The 25,220-nt window shown below is 44.7% G+C and overlaps 1 protein-coding gene across 1 annotated transcript in view; it reads right to left on the reverse strand.

The window, feature by feature from the left end:
- The window catches only part of COQ8A (coenzyme Q8A), a 31,808-nt gene extending 8,191 nt beyond the window's left edge, over positions 1–23,617 (reverse strand). Inside the window, exons 1-7 of the mRNA XM_005427014.2 lie at positions 23,422–23,617; positions 20,866–21,276; positions 19,840–19,906; positions 11,684–11,758; positions 5,238–5,360; positions 1,572–1,657; positions 394–534 (exon numbers count right to left, since the gene is read on the reverse strand). Of these exons, the coding sequence (XP_005427071.1) occupies positions 394–534; positions 1,572–1,657; positions 5,238–5,360; positions 11,684–11,758; positions 19,840–19,906; positions 20,866–21,276; positions 23,422–23,598 (1,080 nt within the window). The 5' untranslated portion in view covers positions 23,599–23,617. The remainder of the gene's footprint in view (positions 1–393; positions 535–1,571; positions 1,658–5,237; positions 5,361–11,683; positions 11,759–19,839; positions 19,907–20,865; positions 21,277–23,421) is intronic.
- Positions 23,618–25,220: the final 1,603 nt, after the last annotated feature.

Genomic DNA, 25,220 nt, shown 5'->3' on the forward strand with positions numbered 1-25,220 from the left:
ATGGTTTAAAGGCTTTAGCTCTAGAATGTCATTTTGTTGGAAAGAGCCACCTGAGGTTGCTGACACCCAGAAGGGGTCTGGGACATGTGCACATGCCAGAAAGGGGACTGACCTGGGGAGCAGCTGGGACCCTCCCATACAGCCCTAAAAGTACAAGCAGTCCCTCAGCACCATTATCCCAAACTGCAGTGAAAAATCTATGGGATGTCTGCTGCTCATCTGGATTCAGACTGGCTCAAGCTGCAGAACCTTTGCTGTGTTTTCCACTCAACTTGCACTACATAAGACTTCTTCACTTCCATTAAAATGTTTTTTATTTCTCTAGCAGTACACATGTCGCTCCCCTGCCCTTCTCTGAGCACAAACAAGACATGGCTGCTCTGGAAAGCCCACCTGGATTTTCATGGCAACTTCTTTCCCGTTTTTCAAGCGTGCCAGATGGACCTGACCAATTGAAGCAGCAGCAAAGGGGCGTTCTTCAAAGGACTCCAGTTTATCCCTCCAGTTGGGGCCCAGATCATTGTTCAGAGTTTTCTACAAATAAATAGAAAGGATCAGGGTATGGGAAGCAAAGATTTAAGACTTTCAGTCTTGGAAATCACGTTCCTCTAAGGTGACTGATTTCTGAGTGCCTATAACCTGCTTTCTAGACCATCCTCTGTGCCTTGTCATTGCACACCAAGGCAGGGAGTGGTGCAGCCAGCAATGCTGCCCCAGCACTGAACAGGTGCTGATCAGATCTCTGTGGGGCTCTGCCCTAAGGGACAGAAATCTTGAACACAAACATCCCCTTTTAGGTGCCACCTGCTATCTTCCAGAAAATGAGCAAAGAAAATGACTTAGCTATTTCTCCTCTTTCATCATCCTGCCAAGCTGAAGAGAAGCAATCCAGGCATGACTCTCTTTAAGGCAATACTGACAATTAAACATCACAGCCTGCTTTAACATCTTTTTTGCTACCCTGCCAGACTGCCATATTTAAGTTCTAGCTCTGCTTAGTGTCTTGCAGAAGATAAGTAGTGCTGGCAGTTCCTTTGGCATCACCCTTTACACAGTAATTTACAGAGAACATAAACACTGGGGAAAGCAAACTTAGCTTAATTCTGGGTTTTCTTGATGGCAAGTTAACCAAAATGGTAAGGACAAAGCTGCTGGTTATTTTCCATCAGACTGAGGCTTGTAAGTCTATTTCTAAAATGGGATGTAGACATATCTAGACACCCTAAGACCCACAAGAAAGAAAACAGGAAACACAAGAGGAGGCTACACTCAACAAGACCTTATAACCATATTTGTGGCAGCATCCTGCTCCATATCAACATTAATATCAGGACATGAAAAACTCCCACATTTGTTCCCCTCTGTCTAGACCCAAACTTCCAATTTTTTGAGAGAAAAGACAACGCATAATTGAGAGAAGGAATCACACATTACCCCCAACTGAAAATATGCAACATTATTGAAATATTCTATAAAATCCCCATCCACCTCCCTTACTAGGGCGTGTCACAGGTGACATTTTTTCTGTCCATTGTCCCTTTCCCTGACAGGCACTCAGGAATATTCCTCACCATCATCTGCTTTATGGGCATGAAGTCGGCGCTCTGACGCACGCGCTCAAAGATCCTCTGCAGGTGGGGGTTGATGAAGGCATCATCTGCCAAGGGAAAGCACACAGCACTCAGAGCAGGCATGGCATCCTTTAACACACCAAGAAATGTGCTCCTGCACTCAGACAAGTCAGGCTGTCCTGCCCCAGGCACACCCCAGTGAAGGTTTGAGAAGGAATTCTTGAATTCTTTTGGTGTGGTGACAGGTGACAGAGCCAAGAGCAGAGTGCTCTGCCTCTGTCACACACCAGCCCATCTCCTGGCTGGCAGCATCCAGGTCTAGGAGAGGCCACTGCCTTATGGAAACACAGGTCACAGAAGGGACCCTGGAGAGCCATCCCAATGCTCCAGGGTTCCCAGTGTGGTTTAATCCAGTTCATTTTAAGGGGCAGCAGCTCCTCTAGAATGCTGTGCAATAGTAAAACACCACTTAGAAAAGTGCTGAACTCTTGGAGAAACCAGGATTCAGCATCTGCTACTGTAAAAAACTTTTGCCCAAATGCAGAGCAACTACAAATGGGCAGCAGAGAACACAGCTGAGCCCAAACTTTTAAGTCAGAAGCATTTAGCAAGCAAATATTTACACTCATAAGAGGAGGGGCTGAAAGATTAGCCCTCTGCTTGAGGAAAGGCTTCTACAACAACTCAGAGAAAAACCACCACTGCTGGCAAACTTTTAATTTCATAAGTGATTGTAGAGGAATCAGATTTATCTGCTGCTCTCTCAACACTGGAAAAATCCAGGCTACAAGCCTTGATCCTGAGAACTGAACCTGCACATGCAATTGTGACATTCAAACAAAAATTTATTGTTCCTCTCTAAATACACATGCATGAACCACCTTATATCTATCCCAGGAAACAAGAAACAAACAGTGACCTTAAGAGGACTGTCCTGGGAAGAAGGGTGGAAAGGAATGGAGGAAAAAAAGATAAATAATGCAGAGATGTGACATTAACACTCAGCATTATTTACAAATTCCCACTGAAGCCATAGCAGCATTTAAAAGCACTGACAAAACCCCACTGTGGAGCCAAGAGAAGTTTTATAGAGGATCAGGCTTTGCAGGAACAGTGAGTGGAGCTCCTGCTGTGACGTTGCAAGCCCGCAGGAAGGTGAGACATTGCATTTGCATGTGCACTGAAAGGAACACCTGCTCTGTCACTGATGCTGTATCACTGCCCAGCCTCTGAACACGCTAAAAAATATTCTCAGGGCTCTGTGGAGGTATTAACCACCATGCTGCAATGTGTCACCTGCACTGCCAAGGGTGACTGGGCAAAAGGAGAAGGGATCTCACTAAGAGTGACTCCCAGAAGCTGTTTGTGTCAAAGCATCAGCATCTGCCACAGGCATTCAGGATCAACTTCCTTTCTTCTGCTCACTGCTGACATCCACAAAGGGTTTCCACCCCTAGTCTGGGAGAGCATCCATCCTTAGCTGGGGTGCTTGACCACCCCCAGCCTTTGTTCATGAGCACAACGTCAAATAGCCAAGGAACCTGCAAGTCCAGGCTGACTGCACAGAAACTCAGCAGCAATGTCAAAAATCAGCCCTGCCGTGGAAGCAGCTCTGCCAGGCTTACAACATGCTGATGAATAAGGTTTTACGTCTTTGTGGTCAACTGCTGAGGCCGTACTGGAACAAAACACAAAGCAGGAGCCAAGGTAGGGCGCTCTCAGCTGCCTTTCCACCACGACTGGGGGCCTTTGGCATCTTTTCTGTGCAGGAGCTTTAGGAATGTGGGTCCCTAACAAATGCACTGACTCCCACATCAGGGAAACACAAGAGACATCAGGGGCTTTAAGGACACTGCTTTGTGACTTGTGCTCAGCTACAGGGAGCCCCTGCCCCCAGTTAACACCCAGACCTGCTGACAGAAGCAGTGAATTCAAATTCACCAGGCCCCAGAGAAGCCCATGAAGTGGAAGGACCTGCATGAAACCCTCCTGTCCAAACAGCCACCCCAAGAAAAAGACACTCTGCATTGTCTGATTTATCTCACCACAGCTGACCCCAGCAAGGTCACCATGGGCTTGTGTTCTTGCCAGGCACAGCAGAATCCACACACTTATAGCAAGAGTCCAAATGAGGCCTGGGTACAACCACTGAGGTTGCTGAAGGCTGTTCCTGACACCAGAGTGAAGTCAATCACCAAGTATTTGACACTCCTGCCAGAGCAGTGTAACGTTAGGAGACAGCAGGCAAGTTATAAAAATCCAGAGCATTTCTGCTCCTCAGAGAGGGCCTTTCATAGCTGCCTCCTCTGCACTCACATCCAGGCCTAGGGCAGCTGTGACCACACTTGGGCACACAGCAGGCACAGCTCAGTGGTGTCCCAAGAATCTGAAATTAATCCCACCTATGGCAGATGAGTTTAAGAGCAGAGCTGATTTCCAGGCATGGCTTGCTCTGCCCACATACCAGAGGCACTGGAAGGCAAGGAGCACAGGAGCTCCTCCTGGATCTGCACTGTGAGCCATCAGTGGCACCTGGCAGTTTCTGGAGGGTGAGAAAACAGCACGTGGGTGGCAGCCTTTGACACAGCAGCTGATGCCTCCCACTAGGCTCTGCCAGGTGGCCATCAGCCTGTTAACCACCTAACCCAACTGATTAGCAAATGAAATGCCAGTCAGGGCTCTCTGGGACACTGAACTGATCTTGTTTGGTTGGTAAGGCCAAAGTATTTAATACTCTACTAGATCCAGTCTCATCAGCTAACCCACTGAACTGATCTTGTTTGGTTGATAAGGCCAAAGTATTTAATACTCGACTAGATCCAGTCTCATCAGCTAATACCTACAAAAATTCAAGTAGAAGCACAAGCCAAGCGAAGTGAGTACTTCAAACACTCAGACACTTACTCAATTTCAGAAACATATTGAAAGCTATTTCCAGACAAGTCTCACAACTATTTTTGGCTGGTTCTTTCCTTCCCTATCAGGCTGGGCAGCAAGGCAAATTGGAAAGATCCAGATAAGGTCTGAACTGAGCACACCTGCCAACTCCCTAACAGTTTAGTGCAGACACTGATGTCACTCATGCCTTCACCTGTGGTCACTGGCCTCAGAGCTCAATGGGTTAAGCAGCAGTTTGAAGTCTTCTCAGGATGGAAACAAGTGTTTTATACCTGATAAGATTATCAGCTGTACTGGCCTTTCCAGTAAAGCTTCAGTGCCCACAGAGCATGTAAACCACAATCAGGTTGCTATAATGGGAGAATATTGTGGATATAACCTTGACCACTGTTGGTGAACAAAGAACAGGATCACATTCTTGTTGTCACCCTCCTCCTTTCTAGCAGGACACCTGCAATTAGAGTGTAATACAGCTCTGCTTCTTTACAATTGCTTGTAACACAGACACTAAAATTCACAGTGTCACCCTACTGTCAACCAATTTCAGTTACACACAATAAGGACACTGAGAGAGTGGTGGTGTCTAAGTGCATGCACCTATTTATTTCATACTGGGATTAGAAATGAACTGAAACATTGCCATCACTGCTCTCACAGGAGAAAGCCATTTGTTCAGTGTCTCCACATGCACTTGACACTGCCTGACTGCAGACAGCTGACCCTGTGTCACACTAAGGACAGCTGAGGACCTGTGCTAAGGACACTCACCTTGAATGCTCAGCATCTGTCCCAGCTTCAGCGCTGCTCCCCGGACCTTGCACAAGGTCCTCACGATCCTTTCTGCGTTGGCCTCTGACAGGAAGGGGCTAGAATCCATCACTGCTTTCTTCCCTGAGGGAGAGAGAATATGAATGAAGAACACCCTTATCTTGGCAAGCCCACATTCAACAGGAGATTTGCCCTTCCCTAGGGAAATCAAACCAGGACTACACTGAGTGCCTTCACTGCAACCCAGGACTGAATTGTACATGTGCCTTGGGACAACTTTGACATCCTTGGCTTGAGGGCCAGGAGCAGCAAGTCACAGCCTCCCAGAATGTGCTGCTCTGCAAACTGTCTGGCATCCTGGGTAGATGCTGGTGCTTGAACTCACTGTGCCAGCCAGCACAGCCTAAAACAGTATGCAAAGGTGGCTTGAATCCCACACCACGGGCTGCAGCACAGCCACAGCCTCAGAAGGGCAGTGGGAGTGAGCCACAGCAAGGAGGAATCCTCAAAAGCCTTGGAAGAACACTGGCACAGACCAGCAGGCCTCTTCCAGCCTCTTAATGTGGGAGCTTACACAGAACAAGGCCAAAACATACACACTCAAACACACACTCTCCTGTCCCCAAGCATGTGTAAAGCCTGGTGTCTGACAGGCCCAGAGAGCTCACACAGCCATGTACACACCAGTGCCACAGTTCCAAGTGTGCAACAGGGGGATTGTGTGGCATAAGAAGCACTTTAATTTATTTTACTTTTCTTAAGGGAGAGGGGAAGCAGACCCTGATTCTAGTTTGTGGTCCCTTTGGGAGAAGCAGCCCAGAGCTCCCAGCCAGGGCAATGCCCAGTGGAGCAGGGACAGAGGGGGCAGACACCCACCCACCTCTCCTGCTGACAGCCAGCCAAGCAGGAGGAGGGGCAGCCTTGCAGCCAGGCTGCAGAGCTCACAGCTCACATGCTGATCTTGCAGCTGCATTGTTTTTAGAATATTTTACAGGAACAGAAGACAGAACAGCTGAAGCCCCCATAAACAATAAGCAGGACCCAAAAAGGCACAGCCCTGGAGATCTCAGACAGCAGATGGAAATGACTGGTGACTAGAGTAGCCAGAGATGCTCTCCATCTCCTGGCAGCTCTCAGGAAGGTGCACAGAGGGACTTAGATTGGCCAGGGGACAGGAGAAATAACAGAGACAGACTGAAGTAGCTGCTGTCTAAACTCTGATAGCTCCCACAACTTGGTACCATTTTTTTTTGAGGTGCCAAGCATGTCACTGATCTGACAGACACCCTTCAGTCCCTGCAAGCAGCTGGATTGCTTACAGACCTTCCCTGCAGAAGTGACTCCACAGAACTCTCCACTGGCAGAGCACAGATGTGCCAGGTACAGGCTGCTCTCCTGCCCTTCATCCCCTCTCTTTCTTTCATCTGTTTTGTGGGACAGCAGCAGGATGGGAGTGCATGTGGGATGTTCTCTCTACAAATCCCTGTCCTAAGTCAAGGATGCACAGGAAAAAAAGGAATAAAAACACCAGGAGTACACAGGACAGCTATCCTGCTCTTGAGAGCAAGATATGGAAAAGCAGGACAGGTCCAGAATTCACCACTTCCAGCACATTGCAATCTTCAGAACGCATTTTGCTCTGGATAATGGATGTAATGAGACTTAAAGACTGAACAGGTACTGCTACCCAGGGCAGAAGGATCTAGCTTTACACACTTGAAAAGCTGTCTCTCAAGTGTCCTGTCAAGAAAACTGTATCCTTAGCAATGCTGAGGCAGATCCCTGTATGAGATGACACACAGGACCTAGGGAAAGTATGAAAACCACATCTCCCTTCACAGCACTGCACACAAAAACATCCTCCTTTGAGTCAGCAGCAGAATAAAGGGGTTAGTTAATGATTAAAGCCACATCCAGAAGCCAGTGAACCCTGCCAATTTTAACTCTTATCAGAGAAAGGGCCAAACCCAGGCAGTCCCAAATCCTCTTCTCCAGGCAGGCTCCTCACTGAAGTCAAACCTCCAGGGGCAATACCTGAGCACCAGGCAGCCCCACAGCACAGGAGCAGCTCTTGCTTGTGTGCTTTGGTACAAGTGTGCATGAACAAGAATGTGACCTGGAAGCAAGAGTGAAAAGCAGTGCTATGTCAATGGCAAGCAGAAAGAAAACAGACACAGCCTTCCAAGCCTGGGTGGAAAGGGAGAGGGGAATAAAACCCACCGCAAGTCCATGGACAAATATACCAATTTTCAGTGAGTTAACATTTTAGCCAAAATGTTGGCTGGCACCTTTTGGTGCCTCACATTATTTCTTCCCCATCTTCAGATCACAAAGCTGGTTTTACCTATTTCACTAGGAAAGGAAAAAATGCAAATAGAAGTCACATACAAGCTGTGGCAACATGGACACCTCAGAAATTAAATCTCCTGCAGCCACAGTGCCTGGGCCTGTGAGTTCTTCCACAGAACAGGCAGCAGGCAGACACCCTCCCTAATGCTTGACCCATTTTTATTCTTTTTTCCTTTCCAAATTCAGAATCAGCATGAACCTTTCTAAACCTGTGTGCAACTCACTGCTGCATCACTCCTTTGCCACCATCAAATGGAGAACTAGTGACTAGACTTTGTATTTGTTTTAGGACCATCTGCCACAGAAACTTTGGGGCAAAGGAATATTTAAAAATATGGCCTAAGCACTTGAGACTGACAACCCAAGAATATTGCATGACTGCCTCTCATAAGAAAATCCCTCTGTGTCCAAATCCAGGCCAAGTGCCAGCCTGTCAGGGCTCTGTCCAGCCTGGCATTTGTGCAGTGCCTGAAGAACTGCCCAGGACAGATCATTAATAAGTGACAAAGTTGTCCTTGAACCCAGTCTCTATACTTGCAACAGCAGCTGTTTATTTGGGCACTCTCATTCTAATTCCTGGGAATTTATTCTGCTTTCCCATTCCCATCCTGTGTGGGCCTTCTACTGTATTTACATACAAGTGTGTACTTACATACAAACTTTAAATACTGAGGCTGCCATCAAGGTCACCAGTGACAGAGGAGGTTTTCAGCCTACCAGGAAAATTCAAACTGGAAATCAAGTCAGTCATCCTCTTTTTAACAAGATGAGCCAAACCACTTAAAGATGGCAGAACTAGGGCCTTAAGCATTATTGGAAAAAAAAAAAAGAAAAAAAGAAAAACAAACAAAAAACCCCCAAAAAACCTGCATCTACTTACAAGAATTTGGCAGCAGAATGAATTTATGTCCAGGACATCAGGCTTGGACAGAAAAGGAAGAAATTCACCAATTCTTGCACCAGACATGTTTGTTCTAGGCTAAGTCCCTAAGAAGTGAATTGTTTATGGAAAAAGAGACAATCCAAAGTAGGGAGAGAAGAGTCCTGTGGCTACTAAACAAAGATGGGGAAGCTGAGCTGGAAAAAACAGATCAGCACTAGCAGAATTGCTAGAGAATGTGCAGGAGAGTAGGAATTTGCAGTCCCTCTGATAACAGCAATGGAAAGAAGAAGTACAAGCTGTGCTATCAGGATCATGTGTAGCTCAGGGGTTGGGAGAGGGGTTGGGACTAAAGGACCAGTGTTTCTAACTCCATTTTAAAGGAGTAAAGACACTTTAGTTTGTACTGTCTAGGCAAGAGGAGAGCAACCAAGTGAAAACTCTTCCTTATTACCCCTGGATGCCAGTGAGAGTGTGAAATTCTTAGGCATGCCTTTGGGGATACACACACATCCCACTTGTTTAAGTCTGGAGTGCCAAGAAGTTCCTATTAATGTTGCAGCAGTAGGGAGAGAAATTACATCCCCCAGCAGCTTCCCAGGAACAGGACAATATGTCATTCTCCAAAGAGACAGGTCTCAGGCCAAACTCATGGTGCTAGCAGCCACAAAACTTGGGAACCAATGCCTCGAGCTGAAATCAGGAAAGGGGTGCAGAGGTATTTTTAAGGAAATGTGGAGATACTTAGGAGATTTTCCCCAAGAACAGCTCAGGCTGGTACTGTCAGAAAAACAGTAAGAAAATGGGATCTTGGACTCCCACTGTGTACCTACCTATCCCCTGCTGTGCATTTCTGCAGGAGCAGAGCCCATGGAGAGAGCTCTCATTCATGGAGCCTTACCCACCACTCTAAAATACTGTGCAAAACACATCCAAGGACACTAGCTAGAGGTGTAGCTGAGTCACCTGGAAACCTTCCTGTGGCTTTTGCCTGAGAAGCTCCAGAAGAGTACAAAGGCTGGAAGTGTTTCACTTTTGCCTCACCTCCACACTTGCTGCTCTTGGCCAATTTTCAGTTCCACTATTGATATTGCTGTCCTTTACAGCACAACCACTGCTCCAAGATCTTACCTAAGCAGACTTGACAGCAAGAGGGGAAGCAACAAGGAAAGACAAACAAACACCTAAAAATAAAAGCCAGGTCATTTTCTTATTCCCTGCCTAGCAATGAAGTTGGCAGTTCTCATGGCTGCCTTTTTAAATCAAGGTTTATTCAAGAAAATCACTCTTCCCAAAGCAAGATTCAAGATTGTAGAGCAGGCTTATGACAGAGAAAAATAGTAGTTTCCCCATCAAGAAGATAAAAGATAAAAAGTTTAAACTTGCAGTTGCTTTATTGCAAGGAGAAAGTGTCTTCTGCCCTCTAAATAATAAAAAAATAAAACTAATCCTTCTCATGCTGGAAGAGAGAGGAAAAAAGCTCATGTTATTCCCTCAAACTTCAGAGCTGTGCAAGCTCATGTTTTCATTTAGGGTGTGCCTAATTAGAAAACACTCTGGCAAGCAGAGAAATGCCAACAGTTGTGCAATTCCACCTCTGTTAAAAGCAACACAAATCATCAGCTTCCAACAGGTATCAACAACCTGTCAAACATGCCAGGTGCTGAAAGCAAAAGGCATTCAAGGATTCTCCACAGGATGAGCTGTGTTTGCCTGAGTGCATGTTTTTAAATCAAAGCAAAGAAACCCTCCCATCCTCAAACACCTCAGGTCTGAGAGAGAAACAAGAACTCTTTGGCAAGGATCCTTTTTCTCTGCTGGGCTGTATTGCCTTGCTGTTAATATTTGCATTTTAGTATTTCAAATACAAGCAGAGTCATAGGTTGTCCACAACTCCTGCCTCCTACTAATGGGAATGTGTTTCATATCCTGAAGTGTTGTCTTATGGTTTGGGAATTTATTTTGGTTGGGATTTTTTTGTTCAGTTGCTTTGTTTTTTCAGTGTTTTTCCCCCCCCTCCAAATTTCTTCATTTTTCAGCCACTCCAGTACCTCCTGAAACAGAGGTTCAGTTTCCATCCCTCTTCCACCCCTAAAGATGAGCAGGGTGAAGACAGAAACTGAATTAGAGTAGAATTACAAAGACCCAGCAGTTGTCATTATCTGAAAGTAATGCTTCTGAACCAGGAACAATTTGACTTCATTTTTACTTCTAGCTACAAGTATTTCAACCTTTCACCAGCTCCCCCCAGTCACTGGAAGTAACCTAAACACACAACCACACCAGCCAAAGCAGAGAGACCAGCTGGAGACCAAACAGCCTGCAGCAACTCTGACAGACCTTGACATTTTGGCAGTATCCCACCAAAGCTTTTTCTGGATAACAAACAAGTGAATGAAACCACAAACTTTAGAGTAATCTCATGTTTTCTGGAGAACAACACCTGAATTTTCTATGCCCTAAAGCATTCACCCACAGGACCCCCACAATATTTTACCCACACATATGCTTAGAAGAAAGCCACCACAACATGGTCAGGAACAATTTAGGAACATTTTACCTCCAATTTCACATAAGCTGGAAAGGAAGGAGGTCAACCAGGTCAATTTGCACAGCACAGCCTTTTGCATGTTATGAGAATCCTTTAGAAGGCAGCACAAGACAGATATTGGAAATAGAGAATTCCCATTTAACAGGAGCATAAAGTGCTTTGTCTCTCTTACAAGAGAACAGCCATCCTCCAAGTTCCTCCTAGGCAGAATCCTTTAATTTCAAACAGACTGCAACACTAACAAAATGTTCAGACACAGAGGCTCATGTAAACTTTCTGTACTGATAGAAATGCACAGTTTCACTGAACAGTTTAAAAAGAATTGTTAAGACAATCCAATAACGGGCACAAGGATAGTACTGAACCTCAGGGATGGCTATGGGAAAGTAAAGCTGCACAAACTGTGCTGGCACAAACACATTCTCTGGAATATTCCTCTGACCTCTGTCCATGTAGTGAGGCTGTGGTGTACTGAGATGGGAGAAGAGCCAAGAGATGAAGAATAATATTGAAAATAAAAGAACTACCCATATATATCCCCTGTTATTCTGTCTCACTACCCAGCCTTCAAAAGAATACAAATTTTGCAAATGCAGGTAAACTGTGTCTAGAAATAAAATAAAGAGGAAGATAAAAAGAAAATGGAAGGACATGGAAATGGCTTACCACTGCGTTCCTCAGGTCTAAGGCTTTTCTTTGCCACTTCTGCCAGTGCCCCAATGCCAAGACCAACAGCCAGTCCTTTAAAATAACAAGAAAAAGACTTAAGTCAGAATGAAAAAACCCTCCAAGCCACATACAGAAGCATTTTTGGTAATTAACTTTAAGCCACACATTGTTCAAATGCACCACAGCTCAGTTAGAACATCCTGGCCTTTGCAATGGAGCCATCTTCAGTGGACACTGAAGAGTTTTCTCCTGTACTTCTTCAGCCCAGCATGCCAGCCAGGAATCATAGGCTAGGCCAGCCTGGGACATCTGGCTTTTATAAAGCATGTCACAAGTGTTACTCAGAGCTTTGTGCTCTGGCTGATGTCCTGCTGTAGACTCAAATCATGGAGTTTAAAAAAGGGGAATAAAAAGAAGCCAAAACTTTCACAAACATGGTTCTCAAAGTACAATTCTCAGAAGGAACAGAATCCCTCTCACTGCCCACCCTGCCACAACAGCAGGAGGAAAAGCATCATTTAGGATGAAGCCACTGCCAATAGAGTGTAAAGTTGTGCAACATTGCTGTCCAAGCTTTAGGTTTAATTGTGCTCATTAGCTGCCTCTTCCTTCCATGAGCTCACTTACTGTGATGAACAGAAACATGTTTTACCCCAAGGCTCACCTTACACCAGCAGTGTTGCAACCTGCAGTCCAAGGAGCTGGGCTGGGGAGTAATCCCACCCAGCAGTAAAACCAGGAGACAAAACACCAGCACTCCCCGTGCACTATCACCCTGGCAGGCAGTGAATTGCAGGGAGGTTTCACAGCCACAGGTTACAGGACTACAAAAGCAGCATTATCTGCCTCTGCTAACCACTGCAAAGGCACCAAATGAGGCACAGATCTAATCATACAACCAAAGGTCTCACTGCCTTCCCAATATCAAAATATTTATTTTTCTGGATAATAAATGGCATGGGCAATCAGAACAGATGGTGCTGCTCCACATCTCCTCAACAGTGGTGCATCCTGCTGTGCTCTACTCCCACATTGCTGACAGTACTGGGTGCACCTGCTTTCCCAGCACCCCAAGCCCTCCTTAAGGCACTGCTGGAAAAATTCCCAGGTGAAAGAACCAGGGAACAAAGTCAGCACAATGAAGGAAGCAGAGCTGTCCAGCACATGGCATTTTGCACGTGTGCAGGAAGAACCACATGCACAAATTTTGTAGACTCAAGTGAGAAAGCCTGGCCACAAACAAGGTGACCCTGATCCTGCACTGGAGTTTTTCCTCTCTCCCATCAGGCAATTACATCTCCCCCACTCCCAGTGCAATTTCAGGCTTGTGTATTTGTCTGCTTCACAAACAGCTCCACTTTTAATCTTACAGACTACATGCAGTGGGGCCAGAGAATCCTGCATAAGACGAAGCATAAGAGGCATCAATGACATTACAAGGTGGTTGGGGTTTGGGTTTTTTGGTTGGTTTGGTGGGGGTTTTTGTGGCATGGTTTTTGTTTGAGGTTTAAAACAAATTTCTATATTTTCTGTGAGTTTTTCTATGGAGTCACAGCACTGAAGGAAGTCTGATGTTAGTTACTGTCTTGTGTAGACCCTTCAATTTTGGCAAACCATGCATTACCAATTAACAAGTGTTTTGCACCAGAAATCCAGAGATTTTATTAGCTAAACAAAGTGAGAAAAATACCCCTAGGCTTCAGAGAAAACAAGCAAAAAGGTTTTTCAAACACAGCATAAACACCTACTAAAATGCTCTACACAATTATTTCCAATCAGATCCCACATACAAGACAGTAACTTGGAGCAGGCAGTACCAAGAGTCAGATAGGAAGCCAATAAATACATCTCATCAATAAGATGTGATTTTCTAGACTAAATACCACTCACAGAACATTTCTATTGGCCTTGATCCCATTTTTACCACCTCCAAAACAATGCTCCCCACCATAAATCAGCTTGATCATTATCAGAGCTAGACTGAACTGACTGGCAGTAACTGGTTTCAGAGTAAAAACATCACATCATCTTCTATAGGCTTTATGTTCAATGTCTAAAATTAAAAATTACCAGATTTACTTCCTGGACATAAAATAAAACATATCTGAAGTTTCTAATCTCTTTATCATTAAGACACAAACCACTTCAAAGGTAAATGAAAATCTAGGAACCAGATTCTGTTCTGTCTTGCAGAATAAAGCTGAAGAAGTTACAGCTTGTTTAAAAGCAGCTTGGGTTTACATCAGTGTGGGCAAGACCAGACTACAAATGAACGTGGTTTGCACCTTCCTTCTCATAAATGTGCACAGCTAAGCATCTGTACTAATATTTTAGACTGCACCAGAAAAAGAGCTGCTTTTCCAATAGGTGCTCTTACAACTTCCTCACTGCTCACTCTATCCAATTTCCAAAAAAAAAAATGAACCCAAATCACCAATCAACAACAGTTTCAGATAAACTAAAGTTGGGCTAAAACAAGTGCATGGTTAAACAGCTGCTAAGCTTTAAAGATCTGAAGTTTAAACAAAGGCTTCAAGCATCTTCCAACTATAATCACAGTGTTTGCTGCTTCTTAGCAGCCAAGCTTGCAAAAAAAGGAGGCTGTAAGGGTGGATGTTTGGGGCTAAGGTGTTTGCCTTCCCAAGTAACTACTACAGGTGCTGAGGTGCTGCTTCCCAGGAGTACAGGACATCTGCCTGCCAGCAGGGAGCCATGAATGAACTCCTCTGGCTGCTTTGCTTGAACATGGAGCTTTCTTTGCTTCCCCTCTGAAACTGTCTTTATCTCAATTCCCAAGTTTTCTCCAAGTTTTTGCTCTTTCCTATTCCCTCCTGCAGTGGGAGGAAATGAGTAAGCAGCTCTGTGGGGCTGAGCTGCTGCTGTTCACCTGTTACCAGGAGCAAGTCACCCCTCCAAAGAACCTGCAGTGCTCCAAAAGCTCCTCTGGGCCACTGATCTACTTGCACAGGACACTCCTGATGTCCTTCACTTCCCTTGTCAGCAAGAGGTGCATTTCCTCCAAGATTATTCATTTTGGGACACTTCTCAGCAGTGCTCAACAGGCATTGTTCAGCACCTTGAAAAAACAATATCCTTAAGTACCTCTGTAAAGTCATTCTCCTGCATTTTGCACTTCATGCAGATGGTTTCAAGCCTGGAAAATGCCACTTGGTTCTATACCAGCAGAGTGGCTCTTGGAATATTTTCCAGGCATTTGCAGCATCTGGTACACTCCAAACCAAGCCTATCAAGGGATGATCTGGAACCAGTTTTGTTCAGGGCAAAACCTCTTGCTCAGCAACTGAGACAACAAAACACACAGGAGCTGAATGGGCTGTTATCACTGCTCAGCCTGCCAAGCACAGGGTGGGAGCCAGACCCTCCCCTGGAGCAGCTGTGCCCTGGTTTTGGTCAGGTAAAACACCACAATCACCACACAGCACACACTGGAAGCTCCTCAGCTGGACAGGGCAATGAAGAATATAATGAAAGGTTCAAGATAAGGACAGGGAGATCACTCAGCAATCACCATCACAGAGAAAACAGACTCGACCTGGGGAAATTAGTTCAATTTATTACCAATCAAATCAGAGTAGGATAATGAGAAATTAATACTAAATCATAAAAGACATTCCTTCTACTCCTCTGTCGGATTTGCAAGGTGCCCCTGAGCGGGAAGAACGATGTGCAGAACTCCAACATCTGGGAATGACAGGCATCTGACTCCATGATGTCAGAAAGTTAATTAATTACTTTATTATACTATATTATAATATAGCTATATTACACTATATCACACTAACAAGATTACTAACTAACTAACTCAAAAATCTTGTGATTCTCCGCCCGAGAGTCCTGACACCCACACATGGATCCCACTGGTCAATGAATCCAAACAACCACCACCAGAATCCAATCCAGCAATCACCTTGGGTAAACAATCTCCAGAACACATTCCACATGGGCACAAACACAGGAGCAGCAAATGAGATAAGAATTGTTTTGATCATTCTCTGCTTCTGTCAGCAGAATCCTGAGAAAGCTAAATCTCTGAACAGAGGGCATGTGAATACCACACTCCTCCCTTCTTCCTGAGTTTAACTTTACTCCTGAATTCTGCTCCTCCCTCCTGAGGGAGAGAACTCCTCACTCTGCCCTTGCTCCAGCGTGGGGCTGCTCCTACAGGAGACAGTTCTCCACAAACTCCTCCAATAGGAGTCCTCTCCATGGGCTGCAGTTCTTCACAGCCTGCCCCAGCACAGGGTGCATCCTTCAGGAACAGGCTGCTCCAGGGGCACAAGTCCTGCCAGCAAACCTGCTCCTGCGGGGGCTTCTCACAGCTTTCTTCAAGCATCCATTCTTCACTGGGGGCTCCTCCATGGGCTGCAGGGACACAGCTGCCTCACCACAGGCCGCCAGAGAATCTCAGCCCCAGCATCTGGAGCACTTGCTCCACCTCCTTCTTCCCCGACCTTGGTGCCTGCAGGGCTGTTTCTCTCACTCCTCTCTCCAGCTGCATTTTTTTCTGGATTTTTTTCTCCCTTCTTAACTCTCATCCCAGAGGCTCTGCCACCATTGCTGATGGCCTTGGCTTGGAGCCACCTTGGAGTTGGCTCCAAGGGGGAAGTTTCTGGAAGCTTCTCCCAGAAGCCACCCTGCAGCCAAACCCTTGACAAGCAAACCCAATCCACTCACATGAATCCAGCAGCTGTCAGGTCTGTATATGCTTTACTAACATACCTCAACAGAGCAGGTTTTTGCTTTTTTTGTTTTCAAAATTGTTAAAATCACATTAAATCTAGACTTCACCACAAGCGTCCTCAATTTTCTTTATTGCAAAAGAATCTTATTATATCATTAAAATAATAAACTTAGAAACCAGGAATATGATTAAGGGAGACAGGAACAGCTTAGAAAAGTCAAATAAGGCAAGGAAGGGAGAATGGAAATGTAAAAAAAATCAAGAACTGAGTAGTGGAACTGATGACCCATCAGGCTACAAAACAAGCATGGAACAAAAAAACTGCAGAAAAAATCTGTTTTGTCAATTACAATCCTGGGAAGAATAAATAAATAAAAATCAAGGATGCTATTTAGTACTATAAATACACCTACCAGCAGTCACTCTGGCTGCTGCAAGAAGCAAACAAAAATACATATAAAGGACTAAGAAGTTCAGTAGAGGATCTTGTGCTGATCACAGAGCAATATTAGCTCAGTATTACAGGCAAGTGTTGGAAAACATGATCTTCAATCTTTCCAGTAAAATGCTCTGCCCACAGAAGAGGTGAGAAGCCAGGGGAACCCAGCAGCCCAAGTATTTTTGCCTCCTGTTGCTAATTTGTCCATCACTCACCAGAGTGTCACAACATCATGGCTGAGACACAGCTGAACACTCCCTGTAACACTGGAGGGGATGAAAGAAAACATGCAAAGACAGGAGGAGGAATGGGATCATGCCAATAGCATGGCAATTCAGCTATCTGAACCCCAGGAACAGTTATATGAACTCTGGTTTTGACCTACTCAACATCCTATCCAACATTAAAATAATACTGTTCTAATATAGAAATAAAGGGGGAAAATTGATTTTATTAAAAAAAAACCCAAATGCTAGTTTGACTGGTGTGGAGATTGTAGGAGAAGAATCCACCTCAACCACTTTATTTCCCAGAATGATTTTTTGGGGTCTTCAAATGAAGATGGCATCCCAAAGCACACAAGAAAATTCCTACACAAAAAAGTTTACTTGCTTTAAGCTACATTCCCTCACAGACATGGAGCAGCCTCCTGCCCTTAGTTATTTTTAAGGCAATGTAAAGAGCCTGGCAGTAGAGCAGGAAATAATCATCCCCCACCTCTGCCATTCCTTGGCTGATTCTCATCATTTGAATGTCCTAGGAAGTGAGGACACAGCTGGCTCACTAATATTCCACAGGTTAACAGTGATGTTTCCTGCAATATTTCTATATCCTCCCCCATCCAACCCGGCCTTCAACACCTCCAGAGTTGGGACAGTCCCAATTTCTCTGGGCAGGCTGTGCCAGTGCCTCACCACCCCCTGAATAAAGGATTTACTCCTTTATAACTAATAACCTTTATAACTAATCTAAGCCTGCCCTCTGTCAGTTTAAAGCCATTATCCCTCATCCTGTTACCAGAGGTCCTTGTAAAAAGTCTCAAAATAATACTGAGGGATATCTTAAACTGAAATAAATTACCTATAGACCATATCTGTTGTTTGCTAAGCCACTGTACTGACAGTACTGTTTCTCTTTGCTGTTGCAAATTAAAATTCAGAGGGGAAGATAAGCAATGAATGCTAACATGAGATTGCAGAGACCAGAGAATCTGGATAATTTCTGCAAAAGAATTTTCCCCCAGCAGCCCTCTAAAAGCAAGCACTCTCTCTTGCCAGACATTTTACTCATATGAAGCAGACAACTGGAAGAGAGTAGCAAGACCAAAAAAAAAAATAAATGACACAGAGATGTCTGGAGATGCTTCTGGTAAGCAATCTCTTTCTTTCCTACTCTCCCTTAGTGGTTTTGGTCTGATGGGGCTATTTGTTTTGGTTTTTACCTTGAGGTTAGGAGAAGACAGGTTATACTTCCCCTAGAAGGATGAGTTAGCCTTCCCTCCCACAACAGCCTTGGGTGCCAAAAGCTGGAACATAAAGCAACAGCACTGGAACCCAAAGTTCACAGAAAATTTGGTCATCTGCCACTTCACATCCACCAGCTGTCAGCAAGCAGCAACAGAGGAACTCAGAAGATGGCAGCTAAAAGTGCTGTGATACTTCCCCTAACATTCAAGGCTAGATTAGAATGGACACCTGTGTGCTACCAGAGCTTAAGAACACAGTCAAGTGAGTTTTAAAGTAATGTCTGGTTACTCCAAAGAGCAGATCATGAACCCTGCTTTCCCTTAAGGAATAATGAGCATGCTGTGAAGGCAGAGTGCCTGCAACAGACTACAGGGTTAAAGAGATCTGACAAGATTGAAAAACTTATCACAAAATTCACTTGCTGTTTATTTCTGCACTGCATAGGATCAGCCCCTGCCCCAGCTCCTCCTAGTGTGCCTGTTAGTCTGACAAAAGGACACACAGAGACATAGTAATTTTTTTATATATAATAATTGATTTGAATTACATTTGACAGGTTATTTTTCTTTCTTCTGGGAGCTGTAACACAAGGATGTCTACTTTATACATGTGCTTCTCTATCAAATTTTGTGGTAGAGAATCACAAGAGCCACAAGAGACTGTTCACAACCTACATAGGCCACTATCATCTCAAAACAGTAGAGCACAAAAGAACCCCAACCACAGCAAAACACTGACTCCTCATCCAAGGAGGATGATTACCTAAGTAGCACTAGCTGTGTTCATCTCTCCACCTGCAATATGTGATACCTTATTCCTTAGGAACATATTAAGCCCTTTGATGATTTTGGATACAAGACATTAAATAAGCATCATCTGTCAGTATTACTTAAGATATTTAGCTGCTTTTTGATATAGTAAGTCCCATTCTGCAAGTAAAATTCATTTAAGTTTCAGCTAGCTTGATCTTACAAGCTTAGAATTTACATCCTTCCTGGGAGAAAATGGTCTACAAGCAATGGCTTAGTAAATCAAACCTTGACTATTATCATCTCCCCAATGCTCAAAAAGGAATACCAGGAGGAAATGTTTTATATTTAAACACTGTTCAGAGAAGTAGCAAGGATAAGACTGGGGAAAGATTACTTAAAATAACAGCTGCTCCAGCTGTCTCTGCTTGACAGTAACATCAAACTGTAAGGACTGGGAGAGTCTCCTCAAAGTGCAATCACATGTGCAGGACCAGGGTGTTTGTATAGGTTGGGGAACAGCCTGCACCTCAGTCTCCCGTTAGAACAGCACAGCCCACATGGATGTGTCACCACGACAGCTCTACTATGCACCCCCAAATCGTCTGCCCCAAACTCTAAAGAGTGATGACAAAGCCCAAATCGAGCTGTTTGTGGGAAAGCACTTTGCTGTTAGCAAGCTGAACTGCTAATGGGATGGCAGATGGAACCCCCCAGTGTTGCAGAGCAGGAGCCCTGCCACAGGCAGCCATGACAGCAGTGCCAGTGCCATGGCAAGGGTGGCAGTGCACACTGACCTCCGAAGTTGGCGAGGCGGCCGATCCTGGTGACAGGAACCTTCCTCTCCCGGGCCCGCTCACTGAGCTGCAGGGGAGAGACACAGAGTGGGGAAAAACAAAACAAGAAATCCACAAATTAATTGGGCACATGCTCAGACACCTGCAAAGTCAGAGCACAAGCCAGAGCACTTAAACAACTCCATGCTACAGAAAGCTTTCCTTGAACCCTTGAGATTTTCAAGGGAATACAGATGAGAACGGACACATCCTGAACTGAAATACACACTGAGCAGAGGAGAGGACAGGAGGAAAGACAGAAGAGCTGATAACCATGTTGGGAAACCCCATTTTCACTTTCAGCAGCCCTTGTATTTTGAACTTGGAGAAGCCAAACAAAGCTAACCCAAACTCCCTTCCATGCATGGCATTAGAACTCGTGGAGGGTCACCAGATTCACAGAACTGTAATTCACAGGACTGTGGACAGTTCCCCCACACACAACAGCAGGAGCAGCCAAGTGTACAGTTACATCCAATATCCTGGGGGAGTGAGCCCAGTGGCATGTGATACTGGATGTGGGGAAGGAGCACAAGGTCAGAGCAGGTGACAAATATCTGCACTGTGGGTTCTGCACTCACACGAGGGCATGAAGCACTAAAGTGAAAATTGTGAGCTGTGCTTCTCTCCAATCTACTTATGCTCAGGGCAGCATTGCCTCCACCTCTACAACTGCAAGACGCCACACAGGAAGCCACAGCCTCCACTGTGAGGAGCTTAGGTTCAATTCTAAGCCTATGTACACTTTTTAAACATCCTCTCACATCAGATTATGTGACGTTGAGGGAGCAAGTGTGAAAAGAGAGATTGAAAAGCTATTGACAGAACAAATATCACAGGGTTAATGAGCACTGACACTTCCCTCTTTTTCCTCCAAAAAAGGGAATAGTGGAAGAGGAAGAAATGAGAGAAACATAGGAGAAGGTGAGTAAGGGCAATCTGGTACAGACACCACAGTACTGAGAATCCTTAACTAAAACAACATACCATCTGTTTGTAGGGTTTCTGTCCTGAACCTGTTTTGGCCTGTCTGGCTTTATCAATATCTTCAGCTGTTAATCCACCAACAGAGGAATGGTCTTGGTGAAAAGCTCTATTTTGTCCAAAGGCAGTAGCAAAAGGATTTCCAGGGTCCCTAATGCCTCCAAATAACCTTGCATCCATTTTGGGAGGGAAAGGCTTCTGACCCATGCCAGGATCTCCAGTCTCATCAATAATTCTAAAAGGTCCATTTGTTGTGTAGGAATAAGCAGGGCCTTCAGTGCTGTGTTCCTGAGGCTTGCCAGAGGCAGTGGAGAAGTCCATTGGAGCATCTGATGGCTCTCTGGCTGAGAAGTCATAGTCTTTCCCAAAATCCTCACCGAGGTCAGTAAAGTTCTCCTGCTGTTTGCCAAGCTCCTGCAAACAAGAATTGAAACACTTGAAGAAAAGATCTTAAACTTTGCTCCCTACCCACCCATGGTCCTCAGAGATGAGCGTGCAGCTGGGTGTCATGTCTCCACAGTAAAGAACTGTAGAGACAGAGACTCTGGCACTGCAGACATTCACAGTAAGAGACAAGAAAGAAAGGAAGAGACACTGATGATGCCTGGAATCCCTGACAGCCTTTTAACTCCACTGATGGGACAAATTCTTTAACAGTTTCTCAAATGTCCATAACTGGAGACACCCTGTTTTTACCTACACTGCCAGAAAGGGTCACTAAATATGGAGTTCACTAGAAGCAGTGCACTGCTCAGAAACAACAGCTGATTGGAGCTGCAATATCACATAAGAATAATGTTGTTTTCCTTCCTCCCACCCTGTTTTCAGTCACACAACATGAGCACTTCCAAGCCCAAAGCCACCTGAAGCAATACCAGATACCTACTTACAGGCAGAGTAAGCTCAGCCCTTCACAGTCATAACACTACCAACTGCAAAACACATTCCATTATTCAACCACCAAACTATGTGTTGTCATCCCAAAGTAAATAAAATTCTGTGCCTGGAGCAAGGATAACAGCATCAGGCACAGCAACACTCCAGGCAAGCTTCTCCTGACACTCTTTTCTGTCCTAACCTTGCAAAAGCTGCCCCACAAAGTCCAGGTATTTTTTAACACTTTTCAGTCAAAAATAAATGCATAAATAAAAATCAACAGCAGAGCATTATCTCTAGTTACCTGTCTCAGCAGTGGCAATACCATAAAATAACTGATGACTATTACAGGCTATCAACAGGATTTTCAATCCTGCTGTGGTCAGGCAACCAGGCAACATATTTTGGGCTGTTTCCTAAATACTAATTACATTTCCCTTCCTTAGAGAAAAAGCAGAACATGGTCTTTCCTGTTATTCAGCAGGTCTCTTACTATTCTGAACCTCAACATCACAGTGGGGGAGGAGAGAAATGTTTACAGATGGGTACTGTGGCTCACAATACTGACCAGTGATTACAAGCAAGAAAGCTTCCTTGCCTCCATACTTAAATTTTTAGAAACATGCCAGACAGCTAAAATCCTGTCAAATAATGTAAAAGATCTTCCGCTCTTCAAAACAGAAAATGCTGTATGTTTATATTTCTTACTGAGCTCTGCTTTGACAGGAGTTTCTCTTGCAACCCATTTACCTAAAGCAGGGCAAATGCTGTGCAGTTGTGCTCATTGGGCTTCTCTTGTGCAAAGAAACATGCACAGAAACAGAACATCTCTCCTCTTGGGTGCAAGAGGAGGACAATGACAAGACAAAGCACTATCCCACAAGCATCCAAGTTAGTTCTACTACAAGCTTAAATAGAAGCAAGAAAACACTGGCCCAGATTCTAGGACTGAAGCTATAGATTGCTCATTGCATAAAATCCACCAAATCTCATTCCTTAGTTTCTGTTTCAAAATTTATCATCTGAGCTACACAGTCCTTCCAGAGAATGATCAGAGAGAAGTACCACAGATAAGCCCCTTGCTTTCAAAAGATGGCAGCACAGCAGATGTGAAGCTCTTATAAACCTATCCCAATCTCTGATGAGAGAAGCTGCTGCCTGGCTTTCCTTATGTTCCTCATTTGAAAGCCAGTTCCAAAAATCCAGCCTGGGCTGCAAGTGGTGAATGTGCAAACACCTGACCCTGAGCCACTCAAAAATATCACGTGCACCAATTCTGCCAAGAAAGGAAGCAGCACTGAGATAAATCCAATGCACTCTAAAAGAGAGGTAAATCAATGCTCAAAGTTTAAAGGAGACTCTAAATAACAAAGTTGCTGACCAATCTTAGCAAGAGCTTGATCTTTAACAAGATGGGACAAATAGAGCACTTTTCTCATTCAGCATGTCGTAAACACTCAGGAATGGAAACACTAACATTCCCCTCCCACTCCCGTCCAAGCACCTTCCACACACCACAGATTCCAAAGAATTCCCAGAGCACTGCAACATTACTATTATCAATCCCACACTTCAGAACTAGGCTCTCATTCAAGATGTGACACTCGCACAACAAAACCAAAAAAAGTACCTGGAGAAAAAGCAAAACATCAGGCTAGACTGTGCTCAAAGAGCTTTGCTCACCTGCACCTTCCCCAGGGCAGAGCTGAACTGTTCCTCAGCAGTGGCCTGGAGAGTCCTGGCAATGGTGACTGCATCTCCCCCGAGGAGCACCTGCCGAAGCTGCCCTGCCTGGGTCTCCAGGATGGCTTTACTCAGCTTGGTCAGGCCCCTCATGACCATGATGGCATCACCCGCCATGACTGATGAATTTCTGTGCTGAAAGATAAAAAGGGAGAGGGAGCAGAGAGACAAGATGTCAAGAACAAGTTTGCAGCAGGTTTTGTGTCCCCTAAGAGCTGGTAGCAGATGCCTGGAAAATCTCTTCCTGCTTTGGCAAGCAGCCACCATGGGAGCCTGTCTGCAGCCCAGAGAGCACCCAGGCCAGCCTGAGGGCCTGGATAGCTGATCTTACCAGGAAAAGAGAATTCTCCTTGTTCTCACGAGTTAGGATAACTTTCCAGGACTCTACACAAATATCCAAGTTACCATTGACCAAGGCAAGCAAAGACAGTAAATGTCAGTAAACACTACAAAGATTGTCTTGATTCCTTCCAGATGTTGGAAGTGGATTAAAAACATTAACATTTCATCTTTAATTATTATGGAGCCTTGGAACATGTTCTCAGGTCCTGATAGCACTGGTGAAGTTCACTGTCACATTCCATCCCTGCCCTGGAGTTGTGCCTGCTCATTTTACATAGCTGAATTTCTTTACTCCCACACCAGTGATTAAGCTTTGTCCATCCTCCAAAGGTAGCCTGCTCCATAGTCTGTTCTGTCCCCAACTTGTAGCTTGTAATGATTTGGAGAGGAAAAAAAAAATGTTCTGACTGCAATAGGTAGAGAGCACTAGTCTAAGGCCACATATTTAAGTTATTTCCTAGGTAGGTACACAGGTATCAACCAGTTTTTAGAAGATAACCTGTCAACATGTACATATTTTCAACTATAAATGTTCATATACTGATGTGTACAAGTGGTCTTGAGTTAACTCTGCTACTTCTAATTAGAAATTTAAGCATGCTTACAACACCTACTTACTACAGCATTGGCAAAGTGCTGCACTATAGTCAATTTTTGACTCAGCCCCCCTTCCTTTTCAAGGAGCTCCATCTCAGATTTGTAACAGCCTGTGCCACTTCAGTGTCTTCAAATACAAACTGGGCACTGCAGGATGGAGGACAGAGTGTGTCTGACAAGAGTAATTTCCATTAACTCCTTTGGCTCAGCCTAGAACCAAGCTCAGGCTCAGGACAGTGGCTCTCCTACATCACTGTGGCTCATGTTAAAGAAATCCAGTGGTTTGGGTGCAAAACCATTTTGCAGGGGAGATTTTCACCTGCTTATTTCACTCATCTGCTACACCCTTCAAGCACAGGCAGGGTCACAGTTCCAGGACTGGCTCAGCTGCACATGTGCCCATCTTTACTGACACAGAAGACAGAGGCATGCAGCTGGAACAAGATGCTGACTAAGCTCCAACCTTGCCCATACAGCAGTCTCTGTAATGATTTGGAGAGAAAAAAATGTTCTGACTGCAATAGGTAAAGAGCACTAGTCTAAGGCCACATATTCATTTCCTAGGTAGGTACACAGGTATCAATCAATTTTTAGAAGATAACCTGTCAACATGCACATTTACTCAACTATAAATGTTAATACACTGATGTGGTACAAGTGGTCTTGAGCCAAAGCACACAAAGCATTACACCCAGCTGCAGACCACAAGCACCTGGATCCAGTTACCTTCTCAGGAAACACAAGCCCTGTCTCAAACATGTCTGCTGTACCTGTCATGAAAGAGAAGAATGGACTGCTGA

Source organism: Geospiza fortis, unplaced genomic scaffold (genome assembly GCF_000277835.1).
Source record: "Geospiza fortis unplaced genomic scaffold, GeoFor_1.0 scaffold88, whole genome shotgun sequence".
Taxonomy (NCBI): domain Eukaryota; kingdom Metazoa; phylum Chordata; class Aves; order Passeriformes; family Thraupidae; genus Geospiza; species Geospiza fortis.